Source organism: Pristiophorus japonicus, chromosome 7 (assembly GCF_044704955.1).
Source record: "Pristiophorus japonicus isolate sPriJap1 chromosome 7, sPriJap1.hap1, whole genome shotgun sequence".
NCBI lineage: Eukaryota > Metazoa > Chordata > Chondrichthyes > Pristiophoridae > Pristiophorus > Pristiophorus japonicus.
The window spans coordinates 13,100,048-13,123,476 of NC_091983.1; the positions used below are offsets into that span (position 1 = coordinate 13,100,048).

Here is a 23,429-nt window from a genome sequence, read left to right on the forward strand (position 1 = left end):
TTCTTTTAGCAGTATTGGGTTGAATGAGGACTGTTGCCCAGGACAGCTCTGGGTTCTTCATTTCCTCCAAAGTATGGCACCTCCAACAGTGTTGGACTGGTGTATCAGCCTGGATTATGCATTCAAACCCCTTGGCACGGGGCTTGAACTCACAACCTACGAACCCACAGATGAGAAGGCAACTCACTGTGCAAGCTGATACACTCAGTCAACACCTCTTTTAACCTCACAAGCAGAATTGCTCCGTTAAGGGGGAAATATACACTTGAAACTTTTAGCACTGAGCTATTCATAAATTGATTTACAAGGTGCAGTCTGTTGGCAGAAAAAGAAAATCATAAAGAATAAAGTGCAGTGAACATTCCCATTTTTTTTGCTCATTTTCAAGAAACTCGCTTTAAAATAGTCAACCAACTCATATCAACAGAATTCTGCAGATTAACCCTGAAGGGATCAATTTCACCAGAATGTCACCCAAAGGTATGATACTTCCCACACTTGGTTAATTAAAAAGTATCTTCAAGTAAAGGGCCCCACTGAGCACGTACAAAAATTCATGGTTAGGGTAGCCCACGAGCTGCCATGCCCAAGGACTTGGACTTGCCCAAGGTGGTAAGATTGCAAGTTTTAGCTGTATCAGCTGGCAAAAGGAGGATAGGCAAAGCTGTTGGGGGGGCGGGGGTAGGTTGCTCCTTGTAAGCTGGCCAGGGAGCAGAATACCCCACGGGGTTCTCCCGATATCTTGCCTCAACCTTGGCATAAGAAGCTTCCACTGATCTTCTGCCGAAGTTATGGCAGGGGATGGGGAGAACCCCAGAGAAATTCTACCTCTCAGACCTTTAGAATGCAGACCTATTGTGAAAATAAGAGTTGGTAGTGCCAATGCTGCGATGTGACTGGCTGTCACCATTGATTATTTACACAAAGGTCTGACTACCCTGGTGAATGTTAACATTTTTAAATTTAACGCAATGCTATCTAAAATTTTTCACTAAATTTTGCACATCACTAAATTAAATAACGTCACGAAAGTGCATATTCAAGGAAATATCATCCACAAACATTGGCAAATTCTGTTCAACTATACATGCAAAGCAACAATCTTCCACAGCGTTTTGAACACTTCTGGTGTCTGCCACCAACACCACTTTACCTTTGAAACCATACAAAATGATACATTAGCAAAACAGATACTTGCATTAACTAGCACAAAACAGTTCTATTAATTTACATTAATTTTCAATATTTAGTTCATATCCGTACAGAGAGTTTTCTTGCACATAGTTTCCTGTAAACTGTCTTCCCACACTGTAAATACTTTATATGTCAATATATCAAACTGAAAAAGAAACAAGTGCATTGATTCAGGTGCTGAAATGTTTCAATATGAATTTCTAATTTTATAAAGGTCCTTTAGACCACTCTCGGTCTAAAATTGGGCAGGGAATTCATTGTCTGGTGTCTGGCAATTCTGTTCTGCAGTTAGCCAGGAGAAGTTTCTCAGGAGCAGCACAGGTCAATTTGCCCTTTCACACGTCCCTTCCTCTCTGCCCCTGGAGAGCATGCACCAAGTTTGGGGTTTCTCCAATTGAGCTGCATCACCACCAATGTCCATCACCACTAACAATATTTATAATCAGCAAATTCAAAGGCAAACATGATGGTATCACCTTAGCAATCAGTAAAATGAATGAAGGACACATAGATTAGTGAACGTAGGACCTCAGTACAAACTAGTATAAAGCTAGCTTGTTACTTTAGTAACCAGCTCCATCTCTGTGCTTGTAAATATTGAAACACTATCTCAGTGTGCAATGCACAAGAGCTGATTGCTCATCTTCAGAGACAATAATCCTGATACTGCAAACATTTTTTTAAATATTTGCTTCATATTAAAGAGATAATGAGAACACAATATTATTTATAGTTCCTAATCATTAAAGGGAAATCGGGAGGGGTGCATCACCTCTGCGCCCATGCACCAGTCAACCTCTGCATCAATGCATCAGTCAACCTCTGCATCAATGCATCAGTCAACCTCTGCATCAATGCATCAGTCAACCTCTGCGCCCATGCACCAGTCAACCTCTGCGCCCATGCACCAGTCAACCTCTGCGCCCATGCACCAGTCAACCTCTGCGCCCGTGCACCAGTCAACCTCTGCGCCCGTGCACCAGTCAACCTCTGCGCCCGTGCACCAGTTAACCTCTGCATCCATGCACCAGTCAACCTCTGCGCCCATGCACCAGTCAACCTCTGCATCAATGCATCAGTCAACCTCTGCGCCCGTGCACCAGTCAACCTCTGCATCAATGCATCAGTCAACCTCTGCGCCCGTGCACCAGTCAACCTCTGCGCCCGTGCACCAGTCAACCTCTGCGCCCGTGCACCAGTCAACCTCTGCGCCCGTGCACCAGTTAACCTCTGCATCCATGCACCAGTCAACCTCTGCACCCATGTACTCCACCTTGGTGTCAAGGACTGTGATCTGGCAGGCATCTCCCCAACTGTCCTTGGGTCCGCTCTACATGATGAAGTAATGCTATCCCAGGAAGGACATCGTACTTGGACAGCTTGCCCCCTCTCACTCCTAGACAAATTTCTACTGTGACATCTTTACCTCCTACCCCATTCTAAAGAGGCCACAAATGGTTCCCCCACCTGATTAATATTGGAAGAAGCAGAGAGTGGGGAGTGGGGTGTGGGGGGGGGGGGGGGGGGGGGGAGGAGCAGAGGGAAGCCGGGCTGGCACTCACCTGCTGTGAAAGCACCACCGGCCCTGCATTTATTTGCCAGGCGGCGAGTCCAGGCCGTCACTGTGGACATCGCTAGCATTTGCCAATCAGCCGTGCACAGATGCATTCAGCAAGTCACAGATGTACTGGCTGCTACGGCAAGCGAGTTAATCACCTTCTTCACGGACAACCGCCAGCATGCCAGGGCACTGCAATTTTACAGAGTGGCAGGATTGCCCGAAGTACAAGGAGATTTGCTGTTCCTAACCATGTTCCAGGCCTCTGCATCACCTAAACACACTTGATTAATTTGTCTGATATCAATTGTCAGCGAAAGAAGGTTGTATGGAAGCAGGAGGTTCATTTGAGGGATGGGGAAAGCTCGCCATTTAAATCATGTCTCTTGCTGGCTAAAAGGAAGCCAATGTCCTTTTGAGAGAAGAAAAATTTATCCCAATATATCCAAATTCTTTTTATGCTGCACAGAAATGAAATATTATGGTCTCATAATCAGAGGTACATTTTTTTTTTGAAAAAGGAAACGGTTAAAGATTGCTGCTCCATTACTACTTATAAAGTTTAAACTCAAGTCTGTTTACTATAAAAGACGAGCTCTGGTTTGGCTATGACTCCTTCATCTTTTCTAACACAACTGATTAGTATACACGTCACTAAAAATTGTAAGTAGTGAAACAGTTCTGAAAGCTATATTACTGAAAGATGTTCGAATGTCATGTCTCACTCGTGTGGCATAATGGAGATTTAATGGCAACTAGGCTTTTTTTAAAAAAAAAGGTTTTCTGATCTCTTTTCTGTATTTGGGATTGGGAGTTTTGAAACAAACATTTTATACCCAGATAGACTGCCATTTTGTTGGTTGGCTGAAATGTCAGTACTTAGACTTGCTGTTGGGGCTGTACGATAACAAGGATTTTACTTGTTTGATATGATTTGGAACTTCCAATCCTGTATGAAGAGTCACCTATTGGAAGAAAAACACAAATGAAAACATAGAATATGGGAGAAACACAGAAAATAGGAGCAGTAGTAGGCCATTCGGCTCTTCAAGCCTGCACTACCATTCAATATGATCATGTACAAATGACAATGTTCTTCAGTTTAAATGCAGCAGCATTGGGCTTTTTCAGAATGCTGTCAGATCTAGAATTGTAAAACCAGACTGCCTTATTCAGTACTTGAGTCAATGAGAACAAAGTGCAGGTGTTTTCCAATTTTTTTAATATTTAAATACAAGCCAGAATATGATAATTACTGACGCTATCTGGTGATAAATCACATTGTAGTAACTGCATGGAAATATTTTCTGGAGAGAGACAGAGAGACAGACCAAAAGAGAATAAAGGATTCTCTCAATTGGCAAAACAGTTTATTTGAAAAGGAAAGTTTCAGTCATCATTTTAAGAATCCTTTACTGAAACTGCCCTGGACAGTTAGGGATGCACCTGCTGTTAACGATGAATACAATGAGATGTGATTTAGCCAAAGTGGACTGGAAAGAGCTACTTGGAGATATGGCCTATGGACATTGGCGGCAGCACAAGGAGGAACGGCAGCACAATGACATCGGGAGAGGGGTCGTCGGGCTGAGCGGACATGAGCGACGGCACAGATACAACAGGGGAGAGGGCCTCGGGCAGAGTGGCAACCCGAGCTCCGGGTTTTGGAGCTTGAGCGGCGGCTGGAGTCACTGCAGTGCATTTGCGAGGCTGAGAACTTTGTGGATAGCACGTTTCTAGAGGTGGCCACCACGCAGCTTAAGAGTGTGCAGGCAGAGAGGAAGTGAGTGTCCACCAGACAGAAGAGGAGGACCAGGCAGGTAATGCAGGAGTCCCCCGAGTGCATCTCGCTCTCCAACCAGTATTCTGGGGAGCGCAGCCAGAGCCAAGTCTACGGCACCACGGGTGGCTCAGCTGCACAGAGGGGGGGAGGAAGAAGAGCGGAAGAGGATTTGAGCGGAGGGGAGCAGACAGGTGTTTCTGTGGCCGCAGGAGTGACTCCAGGATCATATATTGCCTCCCTAGTGCCAGGGTCAAGGATGTCACTGAGCGGCTGCAGGATATTCTGGGGGAAGAGGGTGAACAGCCAGAGCTACAAAAGAGGGATGAGGTCCTGCAGACAGATTTTAGGGAGCTAGGAGAGGGATTAAAAAGCAGGAGCTCAAAGGTAGTAATCTCTGAATTACTCTCTGTGCCATGTGCTAGTGAGTACAGAAATAGGAGGATAGAGCAGATGAATACATGGCTGGAGAGATGGTGCAGGAGGGAGAGCTTTAGATTCCTGAGGCATTGGGATCATTTCTGGGGGAGGTGGGACTTGGACAAGGCGGACGGGTTGCACCTCAACAGAACCGGGACTAATAACCTCGCCGGAGAGTTTGCTAGAGCTGTTAGGGAGGGTTTAAACTAGATGGCAGGGAGATGGGAACCCGAGAATAGATTCAGACAGGAGAGAAGCAAAGCTGGTATTGGAAAGCAAAAAAGTAGAAAGTGAATTTGGAAGACAGAGGAAACAAGGGCTAGAAAATAGGCAACAAGGGAGTTTGGCAGTGCTAAATGGTATATACTTCAATGCAGAGAGTCTCGGGAATAAGGCAGATGAGCTGAGAGCAAAGATAGACACTTGGGAGTATGATATTATAGCTATTACTAAGACATGGCTAAAAGAAAGGCAGGTATGGCAGTTCAACATTCCTGGTTTAAGGGTTTTCAGACAGAACAGAGAGAGGGGGGTACAAAAAGGAAGGGGGGGGGAATCACAGTATTGATAAAAGAAACAATTACAGTTGTGATGAGGGATACTATGTTGGAAGGATCATCAAATGAGTTCATTTGGGTTGAACTGAAGAACAAATAAAGGACGATCACACTGCTGGGAGTGTATTATAGACCTCCAAACAGTCAGTGAGATAGAAGAGCAAATAAATAGGCAAATTTCTGAGGCAAAAACTATCGGGCAGTAATAGTAGGGGATTTCAACTATCCCAATATTAACTGAAATAAAATTAGTGTGAAAGGTATAGAGGGTGCAGAATTCCTAAAATGCATTCAGGAGAACTTTCTTAGCCAGTATGTAGCAAGCCCGACAAGGCAGCGGGCGGTTCTGGACTTAGTTTCAGGGAATGAAGCTGGACAGGTGGAAGGGCATTTTGGTGCTAGTGATCATAATTCAGTTAGAGTTAGCGTAGTTTATGGGAAAGGACAAAGATAGACCAGAAATAAAAGTTCTCAATTGGGGAAAAGCCAATTTTACAAAGCTGAGATGTGATTTAGCCAAAGTGGACTGGAAAAAGCTACTTGCAGGTCAATCAGTGTCAGAACAGTGGGAGGCATTGAAGGAGGAGAGCCTGAGGGTTCAGAGCAAGTATGTTCCCTTAAAGAAAAAGGGTGGGACTAACAATTCTAGAGCCCCCTGGATGTTAAGGGACATACAGGGTCGGATTAAAAAAATGGAGGCTTTTGACAGATACTGAGGGCTAAATAGTACAGAAACTAGAAAGTGCAAAGGTGAAATTAAAAAGGAAATTAGGAAAGCAAAGAGAGAGCATGAAAAATGTTTGGCAGATAAAAGATGTTTTATAGATACATTAAGAGCAAGAGGATAACTAAAGAAAGAGTAGGGCCTATTAGAAATCATGAAGGTAATCTGTGTGTGGAGGCAGAAGATGTGGGTATGGTTCTTAATGAATACTTTGCGTCTGTTTTCACAAAAGAGAGGGGTGATGAAGACATTGCAATCACGGAGGAGGATTGTGAAATATTAGATGAAATAAACATAGTAAGAGAGAAAGTATTAATGGGTTTAGTAGCTTTGAAAGTGGATAAATCCCCAGACCCAGATGAAATGTATCCCAGCTTGTTAAGAAAAGCAAAAGAGGAAATAGAAGAGGTTCTGACCATTTTCCAATCCTCTCTGGCTACAGGTGTGGTGCCGGAGGACAGGTGTGGTACCTTTGTTTAAGAAGGGAGAAAGGGATAGACTGAGTAATTACAGGCCAGTCAGCCTAACCTCAGTGATGGGAAAATTGCTGGAAACAATTCTGAGGGACAGGATAAATCTTCATTTAGAAATACACAGATTTGTTAAGGGAAGGTCGTGTCTGGCTAACTTGATTGAATTTTTTGAGGAGGTAACATGGAGGGTCGATGAGGGCAGTGCATTTGATGTAGTCGATATGAATTTTAGCAACGCTTTTGATAAAGTCCCACATGGCAGACTGGTCACAAAAGTTAAAGCCCATGGGATCCAGGGCGGAGTGGCAAGTTGGATTCAAAATTGGCTCAGAGGCAGAAAACAAAGGGTAATGGATATGGGTGTTTTTGTGACTAGAAGGCTGTTTCCAGTGGGTTTCCGCAGGGCTCAGTACTCGGTCCCTTGCTTTTTGTGGTATGTATCAATAAATTAGACTTGAATATAGGGGGTATGATTAAGAAGTTTGCAGATGATACAAAAATTGGCTGTGTGGTTGATAATGAAGAAGAAAGCTGCAGACTGCAGGAAGATATCAATGAACTTTTGAGGCTGGCTCATTGAATGTTTTCAAGTCAAAGATAGATAGATTTTTAAGCAATAAGGGAATTGAGGGTTACGGGGAGAGGGCGGGTACATGGAGCTGAGTCCACGACCAGATCAGCCATGATCTTATTGAACGGCGGAGCAGGCTCGAGGGGCTAGATGGCCTACTCCTGTTCCTAATTCTTATGTTCTTATGAACTGGTCAGGTGGGTAGAACAGTGGCAACTGAAATTCAATCCAGAGACGTATGAGGTAATGTATTTGGGGAGGGCTAACAAGGAAAGGGAATATATATTAAATGGTAGGACACTGAAGTGTAGAGGAACAAGTGTAGAGGAACAAAGGAACCTTGGAGTGCATGTCCACAGATCCCTGAAGGCAGCAGGCCAGGTAGATAAGGTGGTTAAGAAGACCTATGGAATACTAGTCTTTATTAGCCGAGGCATAGAATGCAAGAGCAGGCAAGTTATACTTGAACTGTATAAAACACTAGTTAGGCCACAGCTGGAGTACTGCGTGCAGTTCTGGTCACCACATTACAGGAAAGATGTGATTGCACTAGAGAGGGCATAGAGGAGATTTACGAGGATGTTGCCTGGACTGGAGAATATTAGCTATGAAGAAAGACTGGTTAGGCTGTGTTTGTTTTCTTGGGAACAGAGGAGGCTGAGGGGAGACCTTATTGAGGTGTTAAAAATTATGAGGGGCCCAGATAGACCTATTTCCCTTAGCAGAGAGGTCAACAACTAGGGGGCATATATTTAAAGTAATTGGTAGAAGGTTTAGAGGGGATTTGAGGAGAAATGTTTTCACCCAGAGGGTGGTGGTCTGGAACTCATGGCCTGAAAGAGTGGTAGAGGCAGAAACCCTCACCACATTTAAAAGGTACTTGGATGTGCACTTGAAGTACCGTCATCTACAGGGCTGCGGACCAAGTGCTGGAAAGTGGGATTAGGCTGGATAGCTCTGTCAGCCGTGCTATAAATTTCTATGATTCTATGTGTTATGTCTTGAATAAAGAATCTGACCAGACACTTTAAGCTCAAAGCAATGTGTGACCGTAGTCCTTTATTACAGGTCTCCAGAGTGCCTCTCCAGCCTGTGAGGCCTCCTTATGTACAGGTGTTCCCAAGGGATTGTGGGATCCCTTGGGACTCCAGGGGATGGGCCCTCTGGTGGTTAAACAAGGTATTTACATATATAACACTATGAGATACAGCAGAGGAGAGGGCCTCGGGCCGAGCGGACCCGAGTGGCAGTGAGAGGAGGAGCGGCGGTACATTCAAATTCAAAAACAACAAAAAAATCAAGGAGCGGAGTCACAGGACAGCAGGTAGGTGATTGGTTGGTGAGTATACAGCTCTTTTGCTCTCTCGGTTAGGTAGTGGATTAAATTCAGAACTGGGAGAGTATTACCTACTGTAACTTTAGTGAATGAATAACTTAAACTAAATTAACTAATTAAAACAAAAAATAATCATTTGAATAAAAACAAACTAAATGTTATAAATAAAATAAGTTTAGCTAGAGATGGCAGTGCAGGTGGTGTTCGTAACTGCAGCATATGGGAGCTGGTGGAGACCATTGAGATTCCGAGCAACCATATCTGTGGTAAGTGCATGTAGCTCAAGCAACTTCAGCTCAAACTTGAGCTGGAGTACGAGAAGCTGACATTGCGATGCACCAGGGAGGGGGAGAGTTACCGGGACCCTCTGTTCCAGGAGGCCGTCATACCCCTTAGCTTAAGTAGTACTTTAGAGTTTTGTCAATGGTCAGGAACAGGAGGGTGTGACTGCGAGACAGGAAGGTATGGGGACCCAGGATATAGTGATGGAAGAGCCTCAGTCCTTGACCTTGTCCAACAGGTACGAGGTATTTGTTACCTGTGTGGATGAGAACAAGGACTGCAGGGAGGATGGGTAAACTGACCATGGCACAGTGGTACAGGAGGCCATTCAAGTTGGGGGAGTAAAATGGAATGTGGCAGTGGTAGGCAACAGTATAGTCAAGGGGAGTGGTACTGTTCTCTGCAGCCATGACAGGGAGCCTGTGTTGCATGCCCGGTGCCAGAGTTAAAGACATTTCCTTGCGGCTGGAGAAGAACTTGGAGTGGGAAGGGGAGTATCCAGTTGTCATGGTCCGCATAGGAACCAACGACATGCATAGAAGTAGGAATGAGGTTCTGCTGAGAGAGTTTGTGGAGTTGGGATTCAAATTAAAAAGCAGAATCTGAAAGTCAATAGTCTCTGGATTGTTACCTGACCCACGTGCCAATTGGTAAAGGGACAAGCAGATTAGAAGGTTAAATGCGTGCCTGAGAGTGGTGTGTAAGGCAGGGGTTTTGTTTCATGGGGCATTGGCACCAGTACTGGGGAAAGAGGTAGCTGTTTTGTTGGGACTGGCTCCACTTAAACAGGGCAGGAACCAGTATCCTGGTGAATCAAATAACTAGGGCAGTCGGCAAGGCTTTAAACTAATGAAGGGGCAGCGGGGGGGGGGGGGGGGGGGGGGAAGGATTCAGGAAAGAATAAATTTAAAAACAGCAAGAGAAATGTCAAGGCTCTTATGCAGAGTAGAGTTTTGGGTAAAATAAGCAAAGTGGGTCAGGAAAGGACAGAGAAAGTAACAAAGGTAATCGGTATCAGTGACTAAGGCGACTAACATGACATCAACAACAACAACAACTTTTATTTATATAGCACCTTTAACATAGTAAAACGTCCCAGGATGCTCCCAGTGTTATAAGACAAAACAGATATATTTGACACTGAGCCTGATATGTCCTTTCTATATAGTATAAATGCACACCAGGCCCATACTTGAGAGAAGGTCACTCTGTGACCAGTTATCTTTATTACCAAGACCTCAAGTGATGAAGGTAGGTGGAGCTTCCCCTTTTATACCTGAAAGTCCCGGTTAGGAGTGTCTCCCACAAGTTCGCCCCTTGTGGTCAATGTTCTCAAGGTGCATAACTTAGGTCAGCTTATACACGATAGTTGAATACATGACATCACCTCCCCCCCAAAGTCTTATTGGGATCACAGGTTAAGTCTCTCTGGTGGTTTATGCTCCCTTGTCGAGCGCCTGAGTTGGGGCTCCGGTTGTTGGGTGCTGGCCTGAGTGTCTGCTGTTTGCGGTGCCTCAGGCCTGTCCGGACTGCCCACAGTGACTGGGCTCTCCTCCACTTGGTTCCAGTGTTCGGTCACCTGTGGTGGAGTAAACTCTACGTCGTGTTCTTCCTCTGCTTCTTCTATGGGGTTGCTGAACCTCCTTTTAGTTTGATCCACATGTTTGCAGCAGATTTATCCATTGGTAAGTTTAACTACCAAAACCCTATTCCCCTCTTTGGCAATCACAGTGCTTGCAAGCCACTTGGGCCCTGCAGCGTAATTAAGGACAAAAACAGGGTCATTGACATCAATACATCGCGCCCTCACATTTCTGTCATGGTAGTCACATTGTGAATGACGCCTGCTCTCAACAATTTCTTTCATAGTAGGGTGTATAAGGGATAACCTGGTTTTGAGCGTCCTTTTCATTAGCAGCACTGCGGGTGGAACTCCTGTGAGTGAATGTGGTCGGGATCTATTGGTGTGATAAGCGGCTTTGTAGGGAACCCGCTTGGATTCTGAGCATCCCCTGTTTGATTATCTGCACTGCTCGTTCCGCCTGGCCGTTTGAGGCCGGCTGGAACGGTGCCGTTCTGACATGGTTGATTCCATTGCCTGCCATGAAGTCCTGGAATTCAGTGCTTGTGAAGCACGGGCCAATGTCGCTGACCAAGACATCCAGTAGACCATGGGCGGCGAACACTGCCCGTAGACTTTCTACCGTGGCAGAGGTTGTGCTTGAATTTAAAATGGGACACTCAATCCATTTGGAGTAGGCATCTACTACAACCAAAAACATTTTTCCCATGAAAGGACCTGCGTAGTCCACATGGATGCGTGACCATGGCTTGGCAGGCCAGGACCAGGGGCTAAGGGGGGGCTTCCCTGGGTGCGTTGCCCAGCTGAGCACACGTGTTGCACCTGCGAACACAAAGTTCCAGGTCTGCATCTATCCCTGGCCACCAAACATGTGACGTGGTAATTGCCTTCATCATGACAATGCCCGGGTGCTCATTGTGAAGTTCTCTGATAAACACCTCTCTGCCCACCTGGGGCATGACTACTCGGTTTCCCCACAGAAAGCAATCGGCCTGAATCCTTGCGCCTATGAAACGGTTTAAATTCCTCAGGGCATGCCCCGTACGTGGCTGCCCAGTCCCCATTCAGGACACATTTCTTAACTAAAGACAATAGCGGGTCTTTATTTGTCCAGATTTTAATCTGACGGGCTGTCACAGGTGAGCCTTCGCTTTCGAAAGCTTCAACAGCCATGACCATCTCAGCATCATGCTCAATTGCCCCCTCAGTGGTGGCGAGTGGGAGCCTGCTGAGTGCATCGGCGCAGTTTTCAGTGCCCAGTCTGTGCCGAATTGTATAGTCATAGGCGGTTAACGTGAGTGCCCACCTCTGTATGCGAGTCGATGCATTTGCATTTATGGCCTTGTTGTCGGCCAAAAGGGACGTTAGAGGTTTGTGATCTGTCTCCAGCTCAAATTTCCTGCCAAACAGGTACTGGTGCATTTTTTTTTTTTTAACAGCATATACACATGCAAGTGCTTCCTTTTCTGCCATCCCGTAGCCCTGTTCTGCCTGGGACAAACTTCTGGAGGCATAAGCTACCGGCTGTAACTGACCCTTGGCATTAACATGCTGCAACACACACACCCGAGCCCATCGGACGACGCATCGCACATTAAAACGAGTTTCTTACATGGGTCATATAACGTTAACAGATTGTTGGAGCATAACAAATTTCGTGCTCTATCAAAAGCCCTTTCCTGGCTGTCCCCCCAGACCCATTCGTGACCTTTGCGTAGGAGCACGTGTAGCGGCTCTAACAGTGTGCTCAATTTGAGAAGAAAGTTACCAAAATAGTTCAGGAGCCCCAGGAACGAACGCAGCTCCGTCGTGTTACGGGGTCTGGGTGCTCTCTGGATTGCTTCTGTTTTGGTCGCAGTAGATCTGCTGCTACTCTCATCCCCAGGAATTCTACCTCTGGAGCTAGGAAGACGCACTTCACCTTTTTCAGTCGCAGACCTACCCGGTCCAGTCTGCGTAGCACCTCCTCCAGGTTGCGGAGGTGTTCTTCAGTATCGCAACCAGTGATGAGGATGCCGTGTTGAAAAACCACTGTCCTTGGAATGGACTTGGAGGTTTTCCATATTTCGTTGAAAGATCGCGGCAGCCAAGTGAATCCCAAACGGACATCTATTGTACTCAAACAACCCTTTGTGTGTCGTGATGGTGGTCAGCTTCTTCGACTCACTCGCCAGCTCCTGGGTCATGTAAGCTGAGGTCAAGACCAATTTTGAAAAAAGTTTGCCACCGGATAGCATCACAGAGAGGTCCTCTGCTCTCGGTAGCGGGTACTAGTCTTGGAGTGACACCCGATTGATCATGGCCTTGTAATCACCACATATCCTGACCGACCCATCCGCCTTGAGCACCGGCACAATCGGGCTCGCCCAGTCACTGAATTCGACTGGCGAGATGATGCCTTCCCTCAGCAGGCGGTCCAATTCGCCTTCTATCTTTTCCCGCATCACGTACGGCACCGCTCTGGCCTTGTGGTGTACTGGCCTGGCGTCCAGGTTTTTGTGAATCACTACCTTGGTCCCCATGAAAGTGCCAATGCCGGGTTGAAATAGTGAGTCAAATTTGTCCAGGACCTGTGAGCATGATATTCGCTCCACAGAAGAAATTGCATTGACATCGTCCCATTTCCAGTTCATGACAGCCAGCCAACTCCTCCCCAGCAGTGCGGGACCGTCCCCCGGGACAACCCAGAGTGGCAACCTGTTCTCCAGATCTTTGTGGGTCATGACTACCGTGGCGCTGCCTAGCACCGGAATGATTTCCTTTGTATATGTCCGTAGCTGTGCGTCAATCGGCGATAATTTTGGCCTCCTCGCCTTGGATGCCCACAACTTGTCGAACTGTTTGATATTCATCAGGGACTGGCTGGCCCCTATGTCTAGCTCCATTGATACTGGGATGCTATTGAGGAGCACTTTCATCATTATCGGTGGTGTCCTGGTGTATGAACTGTATATGTGCGCCACCTGAACTCGCTGAACTTCTGCTTCCAGCGATTTCCCCCAGTGTCCATTTGGCCTCGTAGGGCTTACATCGTCCCCGTCCTCCTCGTACATCAACCTGGCTGCAGGCTTCCTGCACATATGTGCCAAGTGACCGCTGACATTGCAGATTCTGCAGGTATATTGCTGATACCTGCAAACTCTGGCTGTGTGTTTGCCTCCACACCTCCAACATGAGCCGTTGTTGGAAACAAAAGGTCCATTACCAGTCGATCGTCTCTGACTGTCTCTGTAACTGTCCTTAAGTGCACCATTACTGGCCGCATTGTCCATTGCGATGGCATGAATCGCCGTTCAGCTAGCCATTGTCTCTGTTGAATTTCCCCTTTGGGTTCGACTACATGCTGGGATTGTCCTTGTCTGCCTAGAGAACTGTGTGCCGCGTTAACAATGTTGACTCCCTGGTCGTTTGCTGCATTTGAGCCAAGATTGTTGCCATAAATCATTCTGGTCTCTTCCTCCCGAGATAATTGTCTGGGCTATCATAACCGCCGCTTCCAAGGTCAAGTCTTTGGTCTCAATCAGTTTCTTAAATTCCTGGAAACCCGAGCGTGCCCGATGCCCTTAATAAAAAAAGTCTTGCAGCATCTCCACTCTGCATGCATCTGGGAACTTACATAGGCTTGCCAGTCACCGAAGATCTGCCACAAAGTTTGGAATGCTTTGCTCTTCTCGCCGCCGGTGCATGTAAAACCGGTGTCTCGCCATGTGCATGCTGCTTGCCGGTTTAAGGTGTTCCCCGATCAACTTACTCAGCTCTTCGAACGTCTTGTCCGCCAGCTTCTCTGGCGCTAGAAGGTCCTTCATCAGGGAGTACGTTCTGGATCCACAAACCGTCAGGAGATGAGCCCTGCGTTTGTCGGCCGAATCCTGTCCCAACCATTCCTTAGTGACAAAACTTTGCTGTAGTCTCTCAATAAAGTCATCCCAATCATCACCAACACAGTACCTCTCTTCTGTGCTGCTAGTGGCCATGCTCGTGTGGTTTAAATCCCAGTTTCTCGTCGCCAATATGTCCTTACTATACAGTATAAATGCACACGAGGCCCATACTTGAGAGTAGGTCATTCTGTGACCAGTTACCTTTATTACCAAGACCTCAAGAGACAGACGGTGGGTGGAGCTTCCCCTTTTATACCTGAAAGTCCAGGTTAGGAGTGTCTCCCACAAGTTCGCCCCCTGTGGTCAATGTTCTCAAGGTGTACAACTTAGGTCAGCTTATACATGGGTTACAATGATAGTTGAATACATGACAGAGCCACACAAGAAGAAATTATGGCAGATGACCAAAAGCTTGGTTAAAGAGGTAGGTTTTAAGCACCGTCTTAAAAGAGGAAAGAGAGGTAGAGAGGCGGAGAGGTTTAAGAAGGGAGTTCCAGAGCTCAGGGCCCAAGCAGCTGAAATCACGGCCACTGATGGTTGAGCTGTTATAATCAGGGATGCTCAAGAGGGCAGAATTTAAGGAACGCAGATATCTCGGGATTTGTGAGGTTGAAATAGATTACAGAGCTAGGGAGGGGCAAGGCCATGGAGGGATTTGTAAACAAGGATGAGAATTAATCGGGAGCCAATGTAGGTCAGCGAGCACAGGGGTAGCGAATGTGATCGGGGCCTAGGAGAGACGTGAGTTCGGGGCCCAGAAGAGGCGTGGACCCAGGGGTAGCATGGGCCAGCCCACACTCCGATAACTGTGCACACTAGGTCCGTGCAGCAGAGCTGGGCTCCAGTCGTCTTGGTTAATCCTTGCCACTGGAACAAGACCTAGCTCTGTCAAGCCCGTGTGGTGGCTGGTGTGCAATGACCACCCCATGTTAAAAAAAATCCATGCACAGGCATCTTCCACCCTTCAATATGCAGTTCAGGATCCTAGAATATTAGGTCCTTCATTGAAACACCTGTGAACTCATTGAACTCATCCCTTTTTGGCGTGGGAGCAAGTCATCCTCGATTCGAGGGACTGCCTAAGAAGAAGAAGATGATGGGTGATCGGGACTAGGTGCGGGTTAGGACACGGGCTGCCGAGTTTTGGTTGACCTCAAGTTTATGTAGTGTAGAATGTGAGAGGCCAGCCAGGTGTGCATTGGAGTAGTCAAGTCTAGAGGTAACAAAGGCATGGATGAGGGTTTCAGCAGCAGAAGGGCTGAGGTTGGGCAGAGGCGGGCGATGCTGCGGAGGTGAAAATCGGCGGTTTTAGTTATGCCGCGGATATGTGGCCGGAAGCTCATTTCAGGGTCAAATATGACACCTAGGTTGCGAACAGTCTGGTTTAGTCTCAAATAGATTCTAGGGAGAGGGATGGAGTCAGTGGCTAGGGAACGCAGTTTGTGGCGGGGACCAAACTCAATAGCTTCGGTCTTCCCAATATTTAATTGGAGAAAATTTCTGCTCGTCCAATACTGGATGTCGAACAAGCAATCTGACAATTTAGAGACCATGGCGGCGGCGGGGGTGGGGGTGGGGTGCGGGGGGTCGAGAGAAGTGGTGGAGCAGTAGAGCTGGGTGTCATCAATGTACATGTGGAAACTGACGCTGTGTTTTCGGATGATATCGCCAAGGGGCAGCATATAGATGAGAAATAGGAGGGGGCCAAGGATAGATCTTTGGGGGACACCAGAGGTAACGATGCGGGGGTGGGAAGAGAAGCCGTTGCAGGTGATTCTCTGGCTACGATTAGATAGATAAGAATGGAACCAGGTAAGTGAAGTCCCACCCAGCTGGACGAAAGTAGAGAGGTGTTGGAGCAGGATGTACTGGTCAACCGTGTCAAAGGCTGCAGACAGGTCCAGGAGGACAAGGAGGGATAGTTTACTTTTGTCACAGTCACAAAGGATGTCATTTAGAAGGGATTCAAACCTTGAGTTCCGGGAAAGATGGCCACGGATTTGGGAGGCGACAACACAGTCAAGGACTTTGGACAGGAAAGGGAGGTGGGAGATGGGGCGGTAGCTAGCAAGCACAGTGGGATTAAGGGTTGGTTTTATGAGAGGGGTGATGACCGCAGATTTGAAGAGGGGAACAGTACCCAAGGAGAGTTAACCGTTAACAATGTCGGCTAACATGGGAGCCAGAAAAGGAAGTTGGGTGGTCAGCAGTTTAGTGGGAATAGGGTCAAGGGAGCAGGAAGTGGGTCTCATGGACAAGATGAGCTTGGAGAGGTCAAGAGGGGAGATCAAAGAGAAACAAGAGAAAGATGTGAGTTTAGGGCTAGTGCAGGTGGGAGCCTCAGAGAAAGTTTGGCCCTGTGGGCTAGGGAAAGGAAGGGAATTCGCAGAGGCAGCTGATTAGATGGTCTCAATCTTTGAGACAAAGAAGTTCATGAGCTCCTCACACTTGTTGTTGGAGATGAGTGTGGAGGAGACAGGGGAGAGGGGTTTAAGGAGACAGTTGGCAGTAGAGAAGAGTAGTCGGGGGTTATCTTTGCATTCCAGAATGATCCTGGAATAGTGAGCAGTTTTTGTAGACAAGAGTCGACTCGATAATGCTTTATGTGTTCAAGCTAGATCTGGCGGTGAATGGCTAAACCTGTTGTCCGCCACATCCGGTCAAGTCTGCACCCCTTGGACATGAGGGAGCGAAGATGAGGGCTGTATCAGGGGGAACGGCCAGGGTGGGAGAGAGTAATGGTTTTAATAGGGACTAGGGCATCAAAGGAGGTGGTGAGGGTGCAGTTCAGCAGATAGGTGGCTGCAGAAATGTCATTGTGAAAGGAGGGCCAAAGGCTGGACAATTTGGAGTTGATAAGTGCAGCTGTAAGAGCTTGGAGAGAGTTTTTCCAGGGGTGGATGCAGAAGGAAGTAGGTTTGGATTGGGGAAGGGTGAAGTGGGTCGAAAGCAATGCAAGGAAATTGTCAGAGGGAGCATTATCTTTAACTGGAATAGCGAGGCCACGAGAGATAGCAAGGTCAAGGGGGTGGCCGTGAATATGGGTTGAGAAATTTACATGGAGGGAGAGATTAAGGGAAGACAGGAGGGTAGTGAACTCGGAGGAGAGAGAGCATGATGAATTGAGATGGAGGTTGACATCGCCGAGGATGAGAAAAAAGTCAAAGCTGAAGGCACTATATCTGAATGCATGAAGCATTAGCAACAAAATAGATTATTAATTGCGCAGATAGAAATTAATAGATTTGATCTAATAGCCATTATGGACATATGGTTGCAAAGTGACCAAGGTTGGGAATTAAATATTCCAGGATACTTAACTTTTCGAAGAGATAGGCAAAATGGAAAAGGAGTAGGGGTAGCCCTGATAATAAAGGATGGGATAAAGACAGTAAAGAGAAAGGATCTTGGCTCGGAAAATCAAGAAGTAGAATCAGTTTGGGTGGAGCCAACAGCAAGGGACAGAAAACATTGGCGGGAGTTGTTTATAGGCAGAGTATAAATCCGGAAATTAGAGGCACATGTAACAAGGCTAATACAGTAATCATGGGGGACTTTAATCTACATATAGACCGGGCAAACCAAATTTGCAGTAATAGTGTGGAGGACGAGTTAGTGTTCTGGATCAGTATGTTGAGGAACCAACTAGAGAACAGGCTATTTTAGATTTAGTATTGTGCAATGAGAAAGGGATAATTAATAACCTTGCAGTAAAGGAGCCTTTAAGGGAGAGCGATCATAATGGGGCAGAAACCCCAGCCTCCCCGGGTCCGTACGGACCCAGGAAGGCATCGCAAAAGCCGTTTTTTAGCATGCAATGCGCATACGCCAAAAATAGACTTTTTCGATCTGTCAAGCTCGTATCCCCACAGCCAGGACATTCACATGGGCAAGAATGCAGTATTTATCCATATCTTGCCCAGTAAATGTCCTGAAAACTCTTGCGCCTGGTAAAAGCAGGCGCATAGCCTACTTTTACCAGCATAAGCGTTTTAAAACATTCAAAAACATAGTAAAATAAAATTTTAAAAACAAATTTTAATGTTTAAAAACTCTGACCACTAAGGTAAGTTTATTTTAAACCATAATTTAAAAACTTTTTTTTTTTTTTAAATCGGAAAAGTATATATTTTTTCTCAGACTTTAATTCAAATAAAAATTATGTGATGTATTTTTTCTATTTTTAAAAATTTGTATTTGGGTGTTTGCGGGGGTGTTTCTCAATCATAATAATGAGAACTCGTACTTACGGAGTTCCCATTATTATGAATGAGAAAATACTGTATCTAGATTGACTGGCCAGTGCCATGTGACTCTAGCTCCAGCATCCGAATGTCCCGATGTGCACACGCTGCGATGCGCAGGGAGAGGAGGCCTCAGGACCGGTGGGCGCAGCAGGATAAGGTAGGTGCGCATCTTTTTTACCATTTTCTGTCGAGCGCCTGCGGGAAGCAGTGTACCGGGATTTCAGGGCCAATATGATAGAATTTTAGATTGAGTTTGAAAGTGATTTCGTTAAATCCGAAACTAGGGCCTTAAATCTAAACAAAGCAAACAATGTAGGTATGAGGGGCGAGTTGGCCAAGGTAGATTGGGAAACTACATTAAAAAGTATGATGGTAGACAAGCAATGGCTAGCATTTAAAGAATTAATACATCATTTACAATAATATACATTCTTTTAAGGCACAAAAACCCCACGGGAAAAGTGGTCCAACCGTGACTAACAAGAGAAGTTAAAGGTAGTATTAGATCACAGGAAGAGGCTTTATAATGTTGCCAAAAAAGTAGTAAGCCTGAGAATGAGGAGGATTTTAAAATTCAGCAAAGGAAGACCAAGAAATTGATAAGGAAAGAGATAAAAAAAGAGTATGAGAGAAAATTAGCAAGAGACATAAAAACAGATTATAAACGTTTCTATAGGTATGTAAATAGGAAGAGATTTGTGAAAGTAAACGTTGGCCCAATCGAGGCAGACAGGAGAAATTATAATGGGCAATAAGAAAATGGCAGAGACATTAAACAAATACTTCGTATCTGCCTTCACAGTAGAAGACACAAAAATACATTCTGGAAATAATGGGGAACCAAGGGTCTAGAGAGAATGAGGAACTTAAAGAAATCAGTATAAGTAAAGACAAAGTACTGGAGAAATTAATGGGACTAAGTGGCAACAAATCCCCTGGACCTGATGACATGCATCCTTGGGTTTTAGAAGAGGTAGCTGCAGAAATAGTGGATGCACTAGTATTAATCTTCCAGAATTCCCTAGATTCTAGAACAAGGATTGGAAGGTAGCAAACATAACCCCGCTATTTAAGAAAGAAGGAATAGAAAAAAACGGGGAACTACAGGCCAGTTAGCCTGACATCAGTACGAGGCAAAATGCTAGAATCTATTATTAGGACTGTGGTAACAGGGCACTTAGAAAATTGTAATATGATTAGGCGGAGTCAACATGGTTTTTTGAAAGGGAAATTGTATTTGACAAATCTGTTAAGAATTTTTAAAAGATATAACTAGTAGAATGGATATGGGGTAATCAGTGAATGTAGCATATTTGGATTTTCAAAAATAATTCAATAAGGTGCCACACAACAGGTCATTACACAAAATTAGGACTCATGGGATTGGGGGTAAAATACGAGCATGGATTGTAGATTGATTGATGGACAGAAAACAGAGAGTAGGAATAAACGGATTTTTTCGGGTTGGCAGCTAGCGGGGTACCGCAATGACTAGTGCTTGGTCCTCAGCTATTCACAATCTATATTAATGACTTAGATGAAGGGACTAAGTGTAACATATCCAAGTTTGCTGATGATACAAAGTTAGGTGGGAAAGTAAGCTGTGAGGAGGACGCAAAGATGTTGCAGAGAGATATAGGCCCCGAACTTACTTAGTGGAAGCTAAGTGACACCCAAAGCACCGCTGAGATCCTGACGGTACTCTGGGCGGAACTTTCATGAAAAAGTACTGCCGAGGATTGAGTCAGGCCCGGGGGGATCAAAACAGATCAAAATAAAAATCTCCCCCAAAAAACACAGGAAAACCTTTTGGGGACTCCATCCACCTGAATCGCTGGCAAAAAAAATAAAGAAACTAAGTTTACTAACTTTTTTTGCAGGTCTTCATACTGACCATTGAAGTTAGGCCTGCCTCCACGCGGTGGGGTCCCTGCTGCAGCGGACTCCCGCCAGGACCATACTGGGATCTCGGCGGGTGGGACGATACTTGCGCGCGTTGCACGCCAGTGGACGGTCCCCAGTGGTCTTCCCTCCCCGCCGGCGGGAGGCCTCCACCAAACTCGCTCGGAGGGGAGACCGCCCAGAAAGTTCGGCGGCAGCGGGCACCAGCGGGCAGTAAGTCCACCAAGTTCGGGGTGCCACAGACAGGTTGACTGAGTGGGCAAGAACATGGCAAATGGAATACTATGTGGGGAAGTGTGAAGTTACCCACTTTGGTAGGAAAAACAAAAAAGCAGAATATTTTTTGAATGGTGAGAAACTGGGAAATGTTTGCATTCAGAGGGACCTGGGTGTCCCTGTACATGAATCACAGAAAGTTAACAGGCAGGTACAGCAAGTAATTAGGAAAGCAATTGGTATGTTAGCTTTTGTTACAAAGGGATTAGAGTAGAAGAGTAAAGAAGTCTTAATACAATTTTACAGGGTGTTGGTGAGGCCACACCTGGAGTACAGTGTACAGTTTTGGTCTCCTTACCTAAGGAAAGACATACTTGCCTTAGAGGGAGTGCAACGAAGGTTCACTAGACTGGTTCCTGGGATGAGGGGATAGCCCTATGAGGAGAGATGGAGTAGACGAGGCCTATATTCCCTGGAGTTAAGAAGAATGAGAGGCGATCTCATTGAAACATATAAAATTCTTAAGGGGCTAGACAGGGCTAATGCTGAGAAAATGTTTCCCCTGGCTGGGGAATCTAGAACACGGGGTCAGTCTCAGAATAAGAGGTCGGCTATTTAGGACCGATATGAGGAGAAATTTCTTCACTCAAAGGGTTGTGAATCTTTGTAATTCTCTACCCGAGAGAGCTGTGGAAGCTCAGTTGTTGAGTATAATCAAGGCAGAGGTCAATACATTTTTGGGAACTAAGGGAATTAAGGCTAATGGGGATAGTCCGGGAAGGTGGAGTTCATGTCGAAGATCAGCCATGATCTTGTTGAATGCCGGAGAAGGCGAGAAGGGACATATGACCTACTCCAGCTCCTATTTCTTATGTTCTTATGTGTCTGGAACACTCCATGAATGGAATGGCCTGGTTATGAGGAGCTCCGTGCTAATAAGATACCTGACATAAAAGAAATAAAATTTCTCCCCAGTCCAGTATTTTCCTTCTATAAAATGTAGGAATGCTTTAAATAAAAAAATGTTTACTCAAGTTTCCATTAAGTATTCACATATGGATTTTCTAAACGAGAATCAAGTGAACTTGTTGTAACTTTTAGCCTGTTCTCAACCGTTCAAAAAAAAAATTAGTTGTTGGGATGTGGGGATTTATTGCCCATCCATAATTGCCCTTGAGAAGGTGGTGGTGAGCCGCCTTCTTGAACCGCTGCAGTCCGTGTGGTGAAAGTGCTCCCACAGTGCCGTTAGGGAGGGAGTTCCAGGATTTTGACCCAGCGTCGCTTAAGGAACGGCGATATATTTCCAAATCAGGTTATTGGGTACCCAATTCTATGATTCTATAAGAGTGCCCTCTCTATTAGCCAAGCACACCACCTTTTATCTGGTGACTGAAATAACTATGCATCATATCGATCTGTGCACCACTTTCCACCAGCAGAATTTCAATTATTTTCAGCATTGCCAGATAAAATCCAAGATTTAGTGGCGATATCAAAAACTTAAAATGCTCTTTGCTTGATGGCCAAACTTTATAAAACTCATTACTAGGACACAAGTTGGAGTGGGCCTGGACTTCCGCAGGGCTTCTCCCAGTGTCCCTTTGGACCTCCAGTGGAGATCAGCCAACCACCTCTCCACACCCGCCCCAAATAAAACAGAGATTTGGTTATGCTGGGTTGCTGGCCTCCCACCAGAATTGTGTCAGGAGACCAAGAGAACCCCAACAGGATTTTGGGGCGTTGTATAGGGGCGCTCCTACTGTACACTATCACAGTCAGTGAAATCCCCATCACTTGTGCATCTTTATTGAGAACATAAAAACATGCCAAATGGTTCAACTTATAGTTAAGCACGGTTGCCTTCTATCCATGCCTTGCTTTTCCACCAACCCCTCCAAAAGCAAGTATAAATGAATAAAATATAGCTACAAATAACAATACTACAAGTTTCTAGTGGCCGCATTAGCTTTGAAACCAATCAATCGTTACCAAGTCTCAACAGATAGCATGGGGAAAGAGGAACCACAAATTGGGTAACAATCTCCTACCTTGTATGAGATTCCTAATTTTCAGGACAGTTGTATGTCCCACACCCCACAATGGAGAGCTACAAGTTCGATGAGAGATGGGGAACCACTGCAATACACTGGGGCCCCACGTTGTCGATGACCCGAGACCTACTCCGTTATTTTCTATGTTTCTATAGGAATGGGGTACTGAAGTTGCATGTTCAGCCATGAACTAATTGAATGGCGGTGCAGGCTAGAAGGGCCGAATGGCCTACTCCTGCACCTATTTTCTATGTTTCTATGTTCCTAATGCGTTCAATGCAACGCGGATGCGAAGTGCCGAGCATGCTCTGAGCCTGCATACCGACCATGCACAGGTTCATAAGACCATGAGCTGTAGAAGGCCTGCCCTTAGTGCAACTACAGCACTTGAGCCAAGATCATCATCATCATCCTAGGCAGTCCCTCGGAATCGAGGAAGACTTGCATCCACTCTTTAAAAATGAGTCCTTAGGTGGCTGAACAGTCCAATACGAGAACCACAGTCCCGGTCACAGGTGGGACAGATAATCGTTGAGGGAAGGGGTGGGTGGGACAGGTTTGCCACACGCTCTTTCTGCTGCCTGCGCTTGATTTCTGCATCCTCTCGGCGACGAGACTCGAGGTGCTCGGCACCCTTCCGATGCACTTCCTCCAC

General features: G+C 45.9%; 1 protein-coding gene across 2 annotated transcripts in view; it reads right to left on the reverse strand.

Annotated features, from left to right (window-relative positions):
* Positions 1 to 2,746: 2,746 nt before the first annotated feature.
* Positions 2,747 to 23,429, reverse strand: part of LOC139266737 (E3 ubiquitin-protein ligase TRIM9) — an 83,853-nt gene continuing 63,170 nt past the window's right edge. For both annotated transcript variants that reach the window (XM_070884327.1, XM_070884326.1), the window contains exon 10: positions 2,747 to 3,717. In XM_070884327.1, the coding sequence (XP_070740428.1) occupies positions 3,625 to 3,717 (93 nt within the window). In that variant the 3' untranslated portion in view covers positions 2,747 to 3,624. The remainder of the gene's footprint in view (positions 3,718 to 23,429) is intronic.